Here is a 17,231-nt window from a genome sequence, read left to right on the forward strand (position 1 = left end):
CTTCATTGAGAAAGAACACTTACTTAACACAGTACAAACAACAATAGAATTTACAACACATGGAGTAAAAATGAACTCATCAGAAAGTCTAGTTACCCTTTTTGCTTGGACATTTGTTAGCTTCTTGAGCTAAAAAAGAGACAAACACATCTATCAGATCATTAAACTATAGAAATTTGACATGAATGTATGAATCAATAACATGTAACCCAATTGGTAGCATGCAAATCAGGAAGTTTTCTTCCTTGAGAACAATTCTAAAACCTATGCATGCATTGCCTGTAAACACTTAAATTCCTTTGATAATAATCTAAGGGTTTACTGGAAATTACTAGTAATCTAGTGTTAACAACGGTGCCAGCTAAATACTGGAACTTCTTACTAAAGATGCTAGCTTTGAATTTCTAAAATTTAGTGAAAATGAAAGGAAAAAGAAGAAGCAAAAGTAAAATATGCAAACATGATATTCTAATGTCTTTTTACAGAAGAGACACTCAAGAACAGAACTTAGTGGAAAGTCAGAGGATCCTACGATCATTCTATAAATTCAAGAAGAATTAATTAAGTATCAAATCATCTACAGTATCCTAGTTCAATTCTAACTAGGTCTCAACTAAACTGTAACATCACTTATCACATTATCATACATATGCTAACCACGAAAACAAACTTCTCAAGCTGCGGACTAACGAGTTCGCCCAAACATCTAGGGTTGGTAGATACCTTAACAGAAGCGCCCGCCAAACCTTAGAATTCACCAAACCTGGTGTTCGCCACATGGCGAATCCCATAAAATACACCAAACACACTGACAAAAACAAGTACTCTTCTAACGTATTTGTTTTCTACTCTTAGCATAAACAACTATACATCAAACAATAAATTGATGTTATATCCATCGGATGAGTTGTACACTGTGAGCTCCCCGCCAGTGAGTGCTACTTGCTGTATAGCTATGTCATTGAGTGGACTTCAATAGCTACCTTCAAAGATAAAATTGCATATTCTAGCATGGAAAATGACTGATATGTATTATTCTAGTAAAACCCTTCCATATTACATACTTAATAGAATTATAGCCAAAATAGTTATTAAAAAGTTATCACCTCGCTTAACTCAACTAAAATATTAGCTAAAAGTACTAAAGATAACTTTTTATATTAGAGTTATCAACATATTTTTTAATGAAAAGTCAATTACTATCAAATAGTAATCAAGTCATTCATCACAAATACGAATGACCTGTGGCCAGGTTTACTTTTCATCAACCATGTAATACCAATGAGAGGATATCATTTACCCATGTCTTGAGCTATGAATTCCACTATTATGAATGACGCTACATACTGCAGAAGTCGTACACCTAACGCACTATCTTTCGGTTCCTTATCTATTTAAACTCAAACTTTTACTTACATCAAAGTGTATAAGTCAAGCATACATAGTCCGTCATCTACTCAGGATTTAAGTATGTTACACTATGAACGTCACAAGTGAAGAAACGTATAAATGGATTCAGAATATATTTTTCTTAGGTCCAGTCCGATGTACTATCAGCCTAGTCAGCCACATCTATGTCTCTATATTTTAAGAGTCATCCGCTCCGATGCCCAAAATAAAGCATCTCCCGAGTTGGAATTTGATAGACGACATATTCGTCTTTCAATCGGTTTGCTCATTTCCAATTAGACTAAGGACATGTTTAGGTTCGTCTACTAATAAAAGTTGTCTTTTCATATTACAATCTGACCACATAATATTGCTTAGTATCAGTTAAACATTGGATAACCAATAAGCAACATTTGCTTCCATTTTGCTTTGTGTGCAAAACCCATATAAAGACAATTATACAAAGTATATCAATGAATTTGTTTTATTAACCAATTTGTTAAAAAAAAATACAAGTTTACAAATGAATATACTACACTCAGAGCACCATAACCAATAGGCAGCACACCTTATTTGTAGCCTCTTAAACTCTAACTAATCTCCTAAAATTAAGGAATGTGATAAGTATGCCACCTAAGCATGACAACCCATCAACTAACTAATTAACATGAAAAAAATGTCTAAGTGTGGAAATATGGTAGGAAATTTGGCCAAGGGACTAATTAGGCTCATTGGGTCGAATTTTTACAAAATATCCTTTCATAGAAAAATTACCATTTTACACCTTTTGCCTCATCATTATTCTTTATTCCATTCAAGACACTTAGTCCTTCAAAATTTCTATATTTTGTACTTACTAACATTAATTATGGGTTTTCCATGCATAATTTTGCATTCAGGACCTTTTTTGATAAAATTTAAAAATTTACGATTTAGTCTATAAACTCTCATTTTCGTTCAACTTTTCCAATTTAATCCCTAAAGTGACTTTCATCAAATTAATACTCAATCTAATGCGTCCTTATGTTCTCCCATCATTATTGACTTTTATTTTCCTTAATATGATCAATTTACTCTATCATCCATGACTTTTATAATTTTACAATTTAGTCCTTTTTATACCAAGACCACATCTTCACAATTATTCTCTAAATTTCCCTTTTCTAAAAATCAAAATAATTCTTTAAAAGTTCATTAATAATAATGCTCCTCAAATGCTCTTCTATATTTTACCAGATCAAGTTCTGGAACAATATCACTTACTTTATTAAAAAATTTGGGGTGTCACACATAAGAAGTATAAATGAAATAAAATGATGCTTCTAATGCACATTAGAGTCCTAAAGTATGACTTAAACTATATCAATTTTTTTATTCTAATGGACATGCACTTTATAGTACTAAAGTATTGGCATAATGATTTTTGTAGGCCTCCAGTTTTACAAAAAAAGAACCATTTTAGCCAATCCCTTTAAGTTTTCGCCTTTTTTAGCTTTTAAATTTGTATTTTTGTCTAATCATTCCAAAATGGATGAAAAAGTTAACTTTTTAACTTTGCTAATATAGCATACACGTGGATGATATGTCAGCATTTAATTAATTTTTAAAATTCAAAAAATTAAAAATAGTTTTTTAATTTTTATACATTTTAATCATTTTAATGGTTTTAATTTTAAAATAATTTTATATACTTTTAAATTTTAAAATTTTAAAAATTAATTAAATGCTAATGTGTCATCTAAATTAAAAAGCATTAATCTAAATAAATTATTATGTCTAAAATATTTGTAACAGTGCCAATAATTCAATTTGTTTTATATATTTTGTTCATACCAGACTTTACTTTGGGAATATTATATGGAACTATTTAATACAACTGAAAATGGATTGGACATTCTAATACAATTTAGCTAAAGCCCCTGGATGAGCCCAAATTGAGAGTTCAGGGTGGGGCCGCGATTGGGCTAGTATTTCGGGTAAAAAGTAAAAACCCGGTTTAAATCCGATCCGTCCCGTTTATATTTCAACGTGGCAACAGTTGGTTGGGCAATTAAATCAATTCCCTCTCCCTGTAAATAAATCCCATCCCAATCAGTTGCATCGAGAGAACACTTCCGCTTTTTCCTCTCTTTTTTTTTTTTTTTCTCCCTCTGTTTTCGATGGCATCCGCCACCGTCGACCACCGCAATCACCTCCACATCGAATCTATCTCCGTCGTAGATCTCCGTCTCCTCTCTCAACCCGACCTCCTTTCCCTTGCTTTATGCTCCTCTTCTCCTTCCCCTTCCAATGCCGAAACCGAACTCTTCACTCCCAAAATTGACCGCTCCGTTTTCAACGAATCCGCCGGAAGTCGCAAACAAACTTTCTTCCGCCTCCGCTTCGCCGCACCCCGCAGCCACCTACACCACCAACATTCCTCTCTTCCTTCCGAGCCCTTCCCTTCTCGTTCACTATACCTAAACCCTGAATCTCTTGACGAAGAAAGCTCTAACGCCCTCTCTCTGCTTAAATCACTTTTCAACATCGATGATTCGCTGCCTGCTAACCCCGAAGCTGACGAACCGTACGATGACAAGGATCTTGTGCCGGTTCAAATTGAATATCCAAACGGGAATTCCGGTTTGCAGAATATTCCGGTCGACATTGTTAGTAGTAGTTTAAGAAAAAGGAAGCGAGGGAGGCCAAGGAGGGACGGGAAAGATAATTGGCTGATTGAGAGCGAGCCTTTAGCAATAGAGGAATATAAAGAAATGAAAACCTTTAGGCCAAATGAGACAGCGGATGCCGGTAATAGTAGCAGTTGTAACGAAGGGAAGAGGAGGAGAGGGCGGCCACGAAGGGAGGAGAGTCAAAGTAGAGTGATTGCAAGCGAGGAAAAGAAAGTTGAGAGCGAAATTGAGAAGGCAGCGTTTGTGAATGTAGAGGCGATTCTGGGAATTGAAGAGGAGTTGAGAAGGAGGACTGAGGGGATTGTTACAGAGGTGCAACTGCTGGAGTTTATGAAGGGTTTAGAAGGTCAATGGGCGAGTAAAAGCCAGAAGAAGAGGATTATCGACGCAGCTGGGTTTGGGAATGTGCTTCCAAGAGGGTGGAAGCTTATGCTCTTCGTGAAGAAGAGAGCCGGCCATTGTTGGTTAGCTTGTAGCCGATATATAAGGTTTTCCATTACTTTCTTTTACTTTTATTTTAATATTCTCGTTAATCATAGCCTGCATATTTTATCAACGCTGTTTATCTCTTTTTTTTTTTTTTTGGGGGGGGGGGGGGGATAAGTTTTATATTCATCCAAAGAAACAGCCAATGCTGTAAAAACAATCAAAACAACATAACCTTGTACCTATACAAAACAAAAAAAAAATATATACCACTTATTCCAAAATGTTTCAAACTAAGCACAGAAGCTGATCACCTCTTTAATACTTCTATTAATGACCTCCTCACTGGATATCTGTTACCTAAACTGCCTTCGATTCCTTTCTCTCCAAATAGCATAAAAAAAAGCATTCCATGTCAATTTTAAGATAACTCTAATAAGAGATTTACCTTTAAGTCTGCTACACATCCAATTAAATTCAAGTTGCCAAGACATTATAACCCTCTGAATATTGCATAGAAGTAAAACTTGCTCCTGTATCATTTTTGCAAATGCATATTCAGCAAAGAAATCGTCCCTGATTTCATCTCATTCCCCCCTTGATCAACCTTTTGTTGGGAGATGATCAAGGATAGCCATCCAAGAGATAAATGAATGTTTGGGAATATAGTGGAAACCAAACTATCATATGCCATGCAATCTTCTCATTCTTTGGTCTGATTATATCCCAAATTCTGGAAATTGTAACCTATCTCCCATTTAGCTCAGAGCTGCCCAGTACAACCAAAGTCTCCTCCCTTGGCCTTATTATCTTTCTCCAGCTCCTACTTGTGTTGTATTTCAGCTGCACTTGAGTTAAAGAGGAACGTTTAAGGAAATACTCTTGAATCCAAGCAATCCAACGTGATCTCTGACCTGCTAAGATAATTCTTATCAGTTGGATAATACAAGCTTTATTTCAACTTTCAAGATCTTTCATCCCAAGACCACACTCAACTTTAGAAGAACAAATCCTTTTCCAACTCACTCTTGCCCCCTTGGTAGAATCCTCTTTGCCTTTCCAAAAAAAAAAAAAAAACAAGAACACATTTGGTTGATTTGATTGAGAATCCCTTTTTGAAGAATGAAATGCTTGCACCAAAAGTTTTGCATCTGAAAAATAACAGATTGAATCAATAGCATTCTCCTTGCAAAGCTCAACTGTTTTGCAGCCTAACTTGTGATCATAGATCTGATCCTCTCCAACAATGGAAAACAATCCTTCTTAGACAGCTTTCGTGTAACTAGAGGGATACCAAGATAACGCACCAGCAACTGCCCAATTTTAAAGCCAGTCAAATGTTGAATAAAATGGAGCTCCTCACGAGACACTCCTGCAAAGATTTCACTTTTACTTGCATTAAGCTGAAGCCCAGAAAGCTGATAAAAAGTGGAAAGGATACTACAAATACCCACTACAGAATCAACTTTACCTTTAAAAAGATTAGCAAATCGTCTGCAAAACACAGATGAGTTAATTGAATCTTATGGCACTTAGGATGATAGCTAAGAAGACCTTCCTTAGCCTCGAAATCCAACAACTTCGACAGAATATTCATAGAAAGAACAAAAAGCTAGAGTGACAATGGGTCACCTTGCCTAATACCCCAAGCCCCTTTAAAATAACCAACCAAACCACCATTTAAGGCTATAGAGAATCTAGAGGTAGTGAATCAAGCCTGAATCCACTTAAAAAACTGTTTAGGCAAATCAATAGCAGCAAGGATAGCAAGAATAAACTTCCAATTCAAAGAATCTAAAGCCTTCTTCAAATCAATTTTGAGTGCACATCTAGCAAAAATGGTATTCCTACCATATCCTTTAATCAACTTAGCTTCCTTGTCTGCAGAACATTGCAGAGGGTCTCTAAACAATTCAGCTGAACGACCAATAACATTCATGTCTTTAGTGCCAATCAGCTTCTGTTAAAATCCTGTAATCTTCTCTGCGACCTTTTCAAAAGTATCAAGCCTGATCCCATTTTCATCGAAAAGGACATCAATTGACTGTCTTTTTTTTTTTCACATAGCTCTGGAAAGTACTGGTATTATGATCCCCATCACAAAGCCATTTCAGTTTAGCTTTTTGCTTATAGAAATCCTTCTCAGCTTCCTCTAACTCTTTCAGTTCTTTATTCAAACTGAGTAGAGACTCAACTAGAGTCACACGTGGATTAGTTAGAACAGCTAACTGCACCGCTGCAAGTCGACTTCTAGTCTCCCTTACTCTCTGAGAAATATCACTATACAAACGTACGTTTAGAGCAATAAGTTCCTTCTTTAGTCTCTTCATCTTCGAAAACAAAACATACATGGGATTGCCTCTCACTGGTAAGACACACAATTCTTGAACTATTGTCATGAAACCCTTATGCTGAGTCAAAAAAATGAAAAATTGAATGGTTTAGGTGGGGAGAATTGCTGCTTCTGTAACCAAGCAACTGCTAAACAGTGATCAGAAACCTAGTAGCAATAAATTCAACACTAGATTGAGGAAACCAAAACAGCCAGCTGTCATTAATCAGAACCCTATCTAACTTCTTAGCCAAGAAATTCCAATCTTGAAGATTTGCCCAAGAAAATAATGAACCATTAAAAGGAAAATAAAGAACTACAAGAGAATCCGGACAATCTCTGAAGTCCTTCATATCAGAACTAATAGTTGAATTCCCATTATAGTTAGAGCTGTCTGGAGGCAAAAGAGTGACATTAAAGTCATCGAGAAGAATCCAGGGATAATCTCTTACCACCTGTTTTAGACCAAGCAGAGTAGACCAAAGCCTTCTTCTAGAAATGCCATCATTGCACCTGTTTTCTTTGTGCTAAATATAATACACATAATTTCTGCATGCGTCATAGTATGCCTACATCTAAGGTTGGTTCTCTCCAGCCTTTTTTTTTTTTTTGTTGAATTTTTGTTCTTTTGTTTGTTTGGTAGAGAATAATCTAGTGTTTTTGCTCTGAAATGTTAAATTTTTTATTATCAATTTTTGGGTTAATTTCATATAGCATTTTGTGGAAATTTTACTATAATGCTCTTGAATCTTCAGAGTTTAGATGGTAGAGTACGATCTTTTTTTGTTTCTTATTGGTTTTAGTTATCAGATTAGTTGTTGAATACATGAAACCCACTAAGAGAGATTTAGATGACTTATTAACAAAAAAGGGAAATAGATAAAAGTCAAATTTGAGTAATTCTATTTATTTGTTGCTTTTGCTAAAGTAGATTATGTTTCCGGCACTCCTAACTTGTATTCAATTAATATTGAAATGTTCATTGTCTTTAGGATCTGTTTCATATATATATATATATAGTTTAGCAGTTACTCATGACCTGTTGCATTTCTATTGATTTTATTTCAATTGCTACATTTCTTTATCAGTCCCCTACCCTCAACCCCCTTCAAAAAAAAAAAAGTTAAAAAAATGGGAAGAAAGGGCTGGAGATAGGGACTGGAGGGAGGTGGGATTCAAGAACTTTCTTGCTTGTGATTTTCTGTTTTCAATTCCTTTTTTGTTAACTTTGTTGGTTGTGTCCTTCTTACACTCTTTTCCCTAATTCTGTACCTTCCAGCCCTAATGGCCAACAGTTTGTGTCCTGCAAGGAGGTTTCTTCATACTTGCTCTCCTTTGGTGGACTTAAAGGTTCAAGTGTGGAAACGTTGAGTCATGCTGACAATGGCATTGATTTGGGTGTCAAACCCACACCTGGAAATGTAAGTTTCTTATTGTGTTTCATCATTTACACTTCATCTCCACTTTGATTATGCAGTTGATGATGAGAATGTTAAATGCTGTCTACAGTTGCCAATTACATGTAGATCTTCTGAAAATGAGAAGCGATCTCCCTTACTAAAAATAGGGAGTCCAAGGGAAGTCCAGAGAGCTGAAACGATAAAATGCCACAAATGCACCATGACTTTTAATTTGCAAGATGATTTTATATGCCACCTGTTATCATCTCACAAAGGATCAGCAATGAGTTCTGGACATGGTACCCCAGCTACTGAGGAGGTAAAAATAAAAAATGGAAAATTTGAGTGCCAGTTTTGTCACCAACTGTTTGAAGAAAGGAACTGCTACAGTAGCCATCTTGGGATCCACATGGAGAACAATATGAAGAAAGTTGAAGGTTCAGTTGGAGAGCAAAACACCGTTCAGCCATTAAATTCTGCTGGCAGTAATGAAATAGGACCTGGTTTTTGCTGCAGTGAATCTAATGAAAATGCTCTGGTTGAAACGTTTACTGATAAATACAATCATGAAGGCAATTTATTGTCTCGTGATGAACAGGATAAGGTTAACATGAATGAAAAAGTGTTAGCTGACAGAAACTGTGATACAAAAATTAAATTCTGTTTTGTAACTGATAATAAAGGGGACATCACTGATGCTACTGCAGCTGCTGATCTTAATGTTTGTTTGGGTTCTGAAAGCATCTTGTTTACGTCTGACAAAGAAGGGATTTCCCGACCTTCAGATAAAGTTGATGTTGGATTTGCTGTTAATTCAATGGAGGAGAAGAAGAGAGAGATGGCTTTGAACACCAGTTTCCTTGCTCCAAATGCTAAGGGAAATATGTTTAGTGATGAAAATACCGAGGATGGACATTTTCCTAGCTTTTTGAAAGGGATGGAAGTTGATTTGAAGGATAAAGCTACAAGGGATGACCCAAAAGCTGGTTGTGCTGATACTAGCACAGAGCTGTCTAATGTCAGAATTGATAATGTACAGGGAAATTACAGTGAAGGTTGTTCACTTATTGCTTCTGGCAACAAACAAAGAGTTAATCTTGTAGATCATTTGAAAGGGGCTTCTGTTACAATAGATTCTACACATGAAAGAGGTTCTGGATGTGGTTTAAGTTCGTCTAAAGGTGATCAAACATGTGTCATCAGCAATAGTTTGATTCTTGTTTCTGGCACTTTAGATGATCCGGAATCTATTATGGTCAATGAATCCGCTAACATTGAACCTACTATTTGTTTTCAAAGCCATCTCCCCATGAAAAAACCCTCACAAGAGAAAAGTGAAACAGTCTTGCTTACTTCACATGGCAGGGAGCAAATATTTCCTTCTGACAATAATGCATTTAAGGCCTTCAGCCGGACGGTGGAGGTGTCTGACCTTGATGGAGCCCAAAATTATAGAGGATTAAGTCCGGGTGTGAACAGCCGTAACAGTGGAGTGGATCCTAACATCCTAGCTAGTGTCAAACATGAAAAGACTAAAGATCGTCTATTTGGCCCATCTTCATATAAGAAAACACATACTTGCACACCGGAGTATAAACAGGATAAAGGGTCTGAGAGCATTCTCTATCAACAGTATGGTAATCAGCAAAACAGTAACTATGAAACTAGTATGAACAAAGTTTCTTTCTTTTCGAAAGAGGAGCCCAAACACAAAGGGGGAAGCTCCATTGTTGGAAATGCTTATGCTAGAGTAGGCACATTTGCTTTGACAGGCACTGTTCAGGAAAGCTGTTCCCCACATTTTTCTGGAAATAGGGAAAAAATTTCTGGTAAAAATAATGTACCTGGTATTAGCAGTGGTGCTGTTCTTGAACCAAAGCAAAATAAAGGTGCTTTTGAGGATTTCTTCGGTCTATCCAGTAGTGAACAAACACATGTTGCAAATAATTTGAACATGGTTCATGCAGGCACAGCACATGATGGGTCTAGGTTACAAGATTTTCAGAATGCAAGGAATAATGAAATAATGATTGGTTATACCAATCATGCACGACCTATTGAGGATTCCATGACTGGGCTCACATGGAAAAGTAATGAAGGAAATGTTCTGCTGAGTGGTTTGGCTGATACTTCATCTCAATTGTTGACATCATCTGGTTATTACCCCACATTTGACTGGATGTCACATAAGGTACAGATATGATCTCTCATTCTCTCTTATAAGCTATGATAAAATGCAAAAAAAGCAAGAAACTGCTATTTTGTGTCGAGGGTTGTATGTTATGTTCAATTGCTTGATTTTTCAAGGTGTGGGATCTTGAATTTAAGTTTTTAAAGTGAAGGTAATGGCTGAACGCTGATGTCTTTCTAAGTAGAAAGCAAATAAATAATTTATATTTGTCCACTAAGTTAAGCTTTTAAATAAATAAATTAGTGTTAGTTTGCTTAATGAATTTTTACTGCAATTTTGTTGTAATGGATAGGGTGAAACTGAAATGTTCGACATTAGTGGAAAGTGCAGCAGTATATCAGGTTTTGAAGGGCTGCAATCTGGTAGCATAGAACATATGGAATATAATTTTCTGACTGCTCAACCAAGTTCTTGTTCAGGGAACCCCAAGGTATCATCATATAATTGAGAGGCTGTAAATAAATGCTTAAAAATGAATTAGTGGTAGTTTGCTTGATGAAATTTGACTGCAATTTTGTCATAATGGACAGGGTCAAAGTGAAATGTTCAACATTAGTGGGAAGTGCAGCAATGAATCAGGTTTATCAGATAACTTGGAACATATGGAATATAGTTTTATGACTGCTCAACCAAGTTCTCGTTCAGGAAACTCCAAGGTACCATCATATGGTTCAGAGATGGCATTAAAGTTTGACTCTGTGTGGCTTGGAAAGGATGCTTTGCCGCTGTTGCCTAAAATAGCTGGCAGACATCAGGTCACTACCTTGTGCTCCTGGTGTGGAAATCAGTTTTATAATGAGGCTGTTGATATCGCAGCACAGAGAAGCACAATGGTTATGTGTGCCAACTGTCGGGCTAGGTTCTCTAGGAACCATGATTTTATGTAAAATAGCATGTTTACAAGCATACCAGCATGTGTGATTCCCAAGTCTATGACACAAGGTAACTTCCACATCAAACAAGCTATTATTCAGATATAAGGCAAGTTTTTGTGATTGCATGGATTGATTGGTATGTATGTACTATTCTCTAAAGGACACTACAAGTGCTAGCATTTGATATAGTTCTCAACTCAAGGTGACATAATTCAAGTTGATTATGGTTAAATATTATAACCTCTACATGATTAATGGAAATCAAACAAGACCCTACATAAATTAGTGTAAATTTTTGTGATATCTTCTTCTTCTTCTTTTTTTTTTTTTTGTGTGTGTGTGTGTGTGAATTTTACTCCAGAGTACAAATAGTAAGGCCTCTGCTGTAAGTATTGTATGGAATAAACCTTGCTAGAGCTTTCAGCATCTTTCTTTGGGATTCAATCTAGATGATACCGTTCAAGGTTGTTTTGAAGCTTGGGCTGTGCTATGGTGTAAAATACAATACAATCTTTACATATTACCATACCCAAATTGGACACAAACTGCTGTGCCAGGAAAAAATTTGATTAAAAGAAGGTACATTGTATTCTCCTGTATGATTTTTGAAAAGTCCCTACATCTGACATCATTTATTTGCTTTAGCCTATAATGTGCTGTGGTCCTTTCCTTTCAAATGATGTGATTTGATGTTCTAGTCACTTGCTCAGTTTTTCAATTTGCAAAAGTAACTTGCAAAAGTTGTAGTTGCTCAGAAAAAGGGCTATTCATATCTGCAAAAGAAGTGTTTGGCATTCCTACAAGATACTGTATGGGGTCAGCTCAAAGTTATCATTCTGTCAAATAGACACTATACTGGAATTTGGTTTTGTATGTGCATGCCTTTCCCAGTCTATATGCTCATCTCTTTCATCTTCTTTTTTTTTTTTTGAGAGCATGGAAAATGGAGCAAATGGCAGCTCTTTTTATTGCTTGCTTCTTTCTATCGGCACTTGCTGAACAACTTTATTCCCTCTCACTTGATGCTTCTAACCCTACTGAAAAAAAGAGACTACTATCGTTAAAGATGGTAGATAAATATAGGTATGCTAATGGCTTCAAAAACTTTTGCAGGCAGCAGCTGAAACAAATTGGAAGGCTGAACTAGTGCTTATAGGTTGATCAAATTATCGTCCTCTCTAATTTCAGGAGGCAGAGTTTGCAGTTCTGGTACGACTTTTGTTTTGCCTTTCACTATTGAACCTTTTCACTTGGTCCAAATCATCTAGTTTATCAGTTGACATTTGATTTTCAAGAATCTTGTGTTAGTTCTTCATTTCCAGCACAAGAATTGAGAAATCATTACACACTGACTTGGGCAATAACCGAGACGCATAACCTTAGCTTCTGTTGTACTTCTAGGCATTTGAATGTTTCGTGCGGCAATTACTCTTTTTTGACAATTATGCTGCTTGGGGCTTGGTTCATTTGTATGTATATCACAAACTGACTCCCTGCATTTTGTTTTTTCCATTGCTGTGTTAGTCTAAACTAGGGTTCAGGCAGATCAGCAATTAGCATTAGGGACCTCCCCCTCCTCTGTCCCCTTGGATTTGTTTGATGATTTCTTGTAAGAGTAGTTGTGAAAATTCTTATGCTGTTGTATTTGATATCAGGTAGCTTTTCAGTTTTCATAGTTTTCAGATATCTCTCCATCCTTCTATGGCATTTTCTTTTCTGCTTTCAGATGTTTTATTTGCACTGTCTTGCCATTTTTATGAATTTTGAGTGTTTCAAACTTTAGATGTTTGGCGTGGTGCAAATGTTATCATATCATGAAAATGCAAGTATTAAAAGGGATTTGCAACACAATTTCTAAAACATTCCCATAGCTTTTCTTGTTAATATGTTTCTGGTAGGATTACCCTTTTGATTGTTTATAATAATTTTAACCCTGCTTGAAAACAAAATTAATTATTGTTATTGGTAATGGTAATGGTAGGAGAATTGATATTTTAAAGGGAAAAAATAAAGGATTGTGGTCTTGAATACGGGTACATATAACCTTATTTTTATGATTGATTGTATATAAGCTTGGATTTTTAGAAGAGATGTTAGCAGCTTTAATATTTGTATTATTATTTTTACTTGAATCTGATTGTTTTGTTAACGTTCAAATTTGTTTTAAATCGTTTCCTATTTAAATATTATTACCGGAATAAAAAAATATTTATTAGATGGTGACATCCATTGAATGCATTTTTACCTTCCTTAAATATTTGGTTTCGTGGTAAGAAAGGATTCTACATCAAACTATTGAGTTCCTTTAGAAGTATAAAATTTATTTTTATTTTACAAATATGTAAATCGATATCTCATTTGAGCATCCAATAATAGTTATTATAGATTTTAAAATCTAAATACCATTTGAAGCAAAATCGAAGTGGATTTCGTATTTGAATTTTCGTCAAAATTTAATATTCGAATTTAATAAACATTTGAACTTGTAATGTCAAACCAATTTTTATGGTTTTTTTTACAAAATAGTACTTTTTTTCATTCAATCCTTGTGGTCCTAAATTTTACTTTAAAAAAAACCTTGTATTGTACCTGAGAAATAAGCCAAATCCAACGAAAATGTAAACTATCCAAGTTGTCAGCCAGACTTTCAACAATTTATTTCTTTGTTTCATTAAAAAAGCAATTTCTTTTAGTAATTATAAACGACAATTCACGAAAGTAATTTTTTTTTTTAAAATTTCATTAAGAAAATGTATCGAGTTATTTCTTGTTTATCAGGTTAGTATAGTGACAAATTTACCTTAAGTACTTCTTGGATTAAATAATTAAGGACCAAAAGCCCACTAACATTAATTTATTTATTGGATTTTTTTTACTCTATGACCAGAAGACCAGCTTTCGCTTAACTCAACTCTTCTATAGTTTGATCCTTCCAAATTGAAGTTCCCCCATAATACCCAAAATGTCATTCAATACATTATAACTCATCTTCTCCGTGATATATGTATGTATATACTACGCAACAACTTTTCCTCCCTATTTTCTCCTTTCTCCGATTGAATATGTGAAATCACTTTTTAGGGTTTTTAAAAATTTATATAAAAAAAACAATAATTATAAATTGGCCAGCCTTAAAAGATTTTTTTTAAAAAAAATCGTGTCAATCGGCAAACCATTGTCGGTAGTTGATGGGTACGAAGGCATGGCAAACGAGGATGCTAATACTGGTTTTCTGGTGGAGGCTAACGTGCGCCGTCTTCGTCCCTTTAAGGATTCCGTTATGTCCCAAGGTCTCCGTTTCCGACGCGATCTTTGACTTCAGAGACTCCTATTGTCCTATTATCTCTGCTCGTACTCAATCTATCGACTTCGTTGGCGTTACCGAGGTACCATGAGATTCTGTCTTTCATTTGCTTCTCTTTCCCTTTTTATCTTATTCATTTTACCCCTTCCTTTTGAAAATTATATCTTTTTAGGCTATGTTTATGCTGCATTTTTAATTAGGGTTAGTCAAAAGTTGTTTTCCCCTTAAATATATGCAGTAAAAAAAAAGGAATGGATTTTGGGTTTTTCATTTCGGGTGCTTGTCAGAGTAAATTTTGCTGCAAAATTAGAGAGAATACCCTATTATCATGTATGAGCTGAGAAACATATTCATTGATTATTAAAAAAAGAAAAGAAAAACCGTTCACTTCTCCATTTTTATATAAATTCGCTAGATTAGTTCTCAATAATCTTATAAATGTTCGTGGTGGAATTGGAAATATACTTATCTTAAAATTCTTTAAGCTTTTATTTGTTTTGTTATTTTTTAAATTTCTATCAGTTCATAGCATTGGGTTTAAAGGAACTAACATTTCTGAAATAAGTTCATGTTTGAAATTGCATTGAATTCTGATCAATTTTTTGTTCGTGCAATTTTTTAATTATACGTTTTCTTTGTTGCGGTGAAGGGAGATGAGGTTTCGATGCAAAAGGCGCTTAACATGGTATATAAGAACGGTCATGGATATGTAGCAGTGCTTTTCTATGCATCTTGGTGCCCCTTTTCAAGGTCTTTTAGACCAAGCATCAATATCCTTTCTTCTTCCTATCCTTGCATTCCCCATTTTACCATTGAAGAATCATCTGTCAGACCAAGGTTTTCAAATGTATAACTTTTATTTGGTATTTGCATGCTACGAGTATATATAAACTAAACAGTGGATTTTGATTTCTTCAGCATACTCTCAAAGTATGGAGTTCACGGGTTTCCTACTCTTTTCCTTTTAAATTCTACGATGCGTGCACGTTATCATGGAAATCGATCTTTTGAATCTCTTGGTGCATTCTATAGTGATGTCACTGGTAAGGCCTTTGTTCTGCAACTTCTGAATTTTGTGATATCTGTATTTCATTGAGTTGATTTATGCAGTAGATTTAATAGAGATTATTTTTCATCCTTCGATCTCTGCTTTTTATGTTACTTATTGTTAATAATGCTTTCTGGTCCTAGCTAGTATGTTGTGTGATTAACCTGTCTGGTTGCTCGATCATGCTTCTTCTTTTTTCCTTTTTTTTTTTCCTCTCTGGGTGTGTGTTTGTGTGTTTTTAGTGCATAAGGTTATGGATTTGATGGGATAAGAGTGACAAGATAGCTTTGAGCAATAAATTCTCCTCATTTTGTCTTAGTTTTGACTTATGTAAAACTAAAATGTAGCACCTCATCCCCTCATAAATTCATCCTATTGGGATCATAGCAGTCCTCTTCTTAAAGACTAATCCTACATGAGTAGGATGATGCCAATGGAGATAAAATAAGTTGACTGACAATAAAATCGTGTATTATCACATTACATATAGGATCTATGATCCTACATGCCAAATAAACATATCCTCAAGTTGTCGTCTTTGCTTGGGTTTTAACAAATTTACAATCCCTTCCTGCTCTTTGTTTCCCGCCTGAAAATGCTCCCCACCAAGTAATGTTAATTTGTGATGCACTCATTTCCAAGATAGGGAGTTCAATTAAACAAAAAGTTCGGTGTTTATTAATCTTCTACACTGGAGGCTATGAAAAGCATGTCATACCTCTTTCCTTTGCCAGTATCTTAGCTGGTATCACTTTTTCCCTTTCTTATTCTTATTGCCCCTGTTTAATTTTCTAATGAGTATGTTACATTGCTGTAGGCATTAAGAACTCTCTGGATAAAACATCATTGGAAAAAATTGGACACTTGTCAAATCAAGAGAAGCATAATAGCACTGAGCAGGAAAGCTGCCCATTCTCGTGGGCAAGATCTCCGGAGAATTTACTTCGACAAGAGACATATTTGTCTTTGGCCACCACTTTTGTGCTTTGTAGATTGCTTTACCTATTGTATCCTACTTTGCTTGTATTTGCTCAGTTAACATGGGGACGGCTGATTCGAAATGTTAAACTGGGGACTTTGTTGGAACATCCTTTGGCCTATCTGAAACGAGCAATCCAGCTGTTTAATTCCATGAAGGAACCTTGCAAGAGAAGCAACTTGCAAGGCGCAATGAATGCTAGAGCATGGGCCTCTAAATCCCTTGCTACCGTTTCAATTGGTGACGCTAACACAAATCGTGTTGTGCCAGTAACTGGATGTCGCTAACCCCTTAGGTATATGTTGTTTCCTTTGAAATCTTTGGCCGCAATCTCATGGAAGCAGGAGCCCTTTTGATACATGACTTTTTAATACATCAACTTCGGTGTTAATTTGAATTATGGCATGTCGACCCTGAACTAGTAAAGTTTCATTTGTCAATATTATTTAACACCAAAAAACGGCGCTGCAACTTTGTGAGCCATTTTTGGCTCATTTGAAGCATGTTTGCCACGTTTTGTTAAATAATGGTAAACCTTCGTGTTCTATCTTATATTATTATCACTTGGAGCTGCAAAATCTTGACTATTTACTTGGAAGTGAGGTGTGTACTTTA

The 17,231-nt window shown here is 35.4% G+C and overlaps 2 protein-coding genes across 5 annotated transcripts; both read left to right on the forward strand.

Moving 5' to 3' along the window:
- Positions 1–3,423: 3,423 nt before the first annotated feature.
- Positions 3,424–12,494, forward strand: LOC108463692 (uncharacterized). Of its 4 annotated transcripts, XM_017763592.2 has the most exons (7): positions 3,424–4,549; positions 8,099–8,240; positions 8,329–10,108; positions 10,187–10,410; positions 10,703–10,840; positions 10,941–11,352; positions 12,399–12,494. In XM_017763592.2, exons 1-6 carry the CDS (start codon positions 3,549–3,551, stop codon positions 11,295–11,297), a joined length of 3,642 nt encoding a protein of 1,213 aa, XP_017619081.1. In that variant the 5' UTR covers positions 3,424–3,548; the 3' UTR covers positions 11,298–11,352; positions 12,399–12,494. The 4 variants fall into 4 exon arrangements, with proteins under 4 accessions (XP_017619081.1, XP_017619078.1, XP_052885218.1 ...); XM_017763589.2 differs by having other exon boundaries at positions 8,329–10,410; XM_053029258.1 differs by lacking the exon at positions 12,399–12,494 and having other exon boundaries at positions 8,329–10,410; positions 10,941–11,066; positions 11,227–11,577.
- Positions 12,399–17,194, forward strand: LOC108463693 (5'-adenylylsulfate reductase-like 4). Its single transcript, XM_017763595.2, has 5 exons — positions 12,399–12,494; positions 12,687–14,671; positions 15,239–15,426; positions 15,508–15,632; positions 16,455–17,194. Exons 2-5 carry the CDS (start codon positions 14,474–14,476, stop codon positions 16,901–16,903), a joined length of 960 nt encoding a protein of 319 aa, XP_017619084.1. The 5' UTR covers positions 12,399–12,494; positions 12,687–14,473; the 3' UTR covers positions 16,904–17,194.
- Positions 17,195–17,231: the final 37 nt, after the last annotated feature.

Source organism: Gossypium arboreum, chromosome 1 (assembly GCF_025698485.1).
Source record: "Gossypium arboreum isolate Shixiya-1 chromosome 1, ASM2569848v2, whole genome shotgun sequence".
Lineage (NCBI taxonomy): Eukaryota > Viridiplantae > Streptophyta > Magnoliopsida > Malvales > Malvaceae > Gossypium > Gossypium arboreum.

Bases quoted from the DNA above. Each gene is read 5' to 3' on its own strand.
- LOC108463692 (XM_017763589.2), top strand. From the start codon at position 3,549: ATGGCATCCGCCACCGTCGACCACCGCAATCACCTCCACATCGAATCT. The intron at 8,241-8,328 runs GTAAGTTTCTTA...TGCTGTCTACAG, and splicing joins TCAAACCCACACCTGGAAAT to TTGCCAATTACATGTAGATC. The intron at 10,411-10,702 runs GTACAGATATGA...TGTAATGGATAG, and splicing joins TTGACTGGATGTCACATAAG to GGTGAAACTGAAATGTTCGA.
- LOC108463693 (XM_017763595.2), top strand. From the start codon at position 14,474: ATGGGTACGAAGGCATGGCAAACGAGGATGCTAATACTGGTTTTCTGG. The intron at 15,427-15,507 runs GTTTTCAAATGT...TGATTTCTTCAG, and splicing joins GAATCATCTGTCAGACCAAG to CATACTCTCAAAGTATGGAG. The intron at 15,633-16,454 runs GTAAGGCCTTTG...ACATTGCTGTAG, and splicing joins ATTCTATAGTGATGTCACTG to GCATTAAGAACTCTCTGGAT.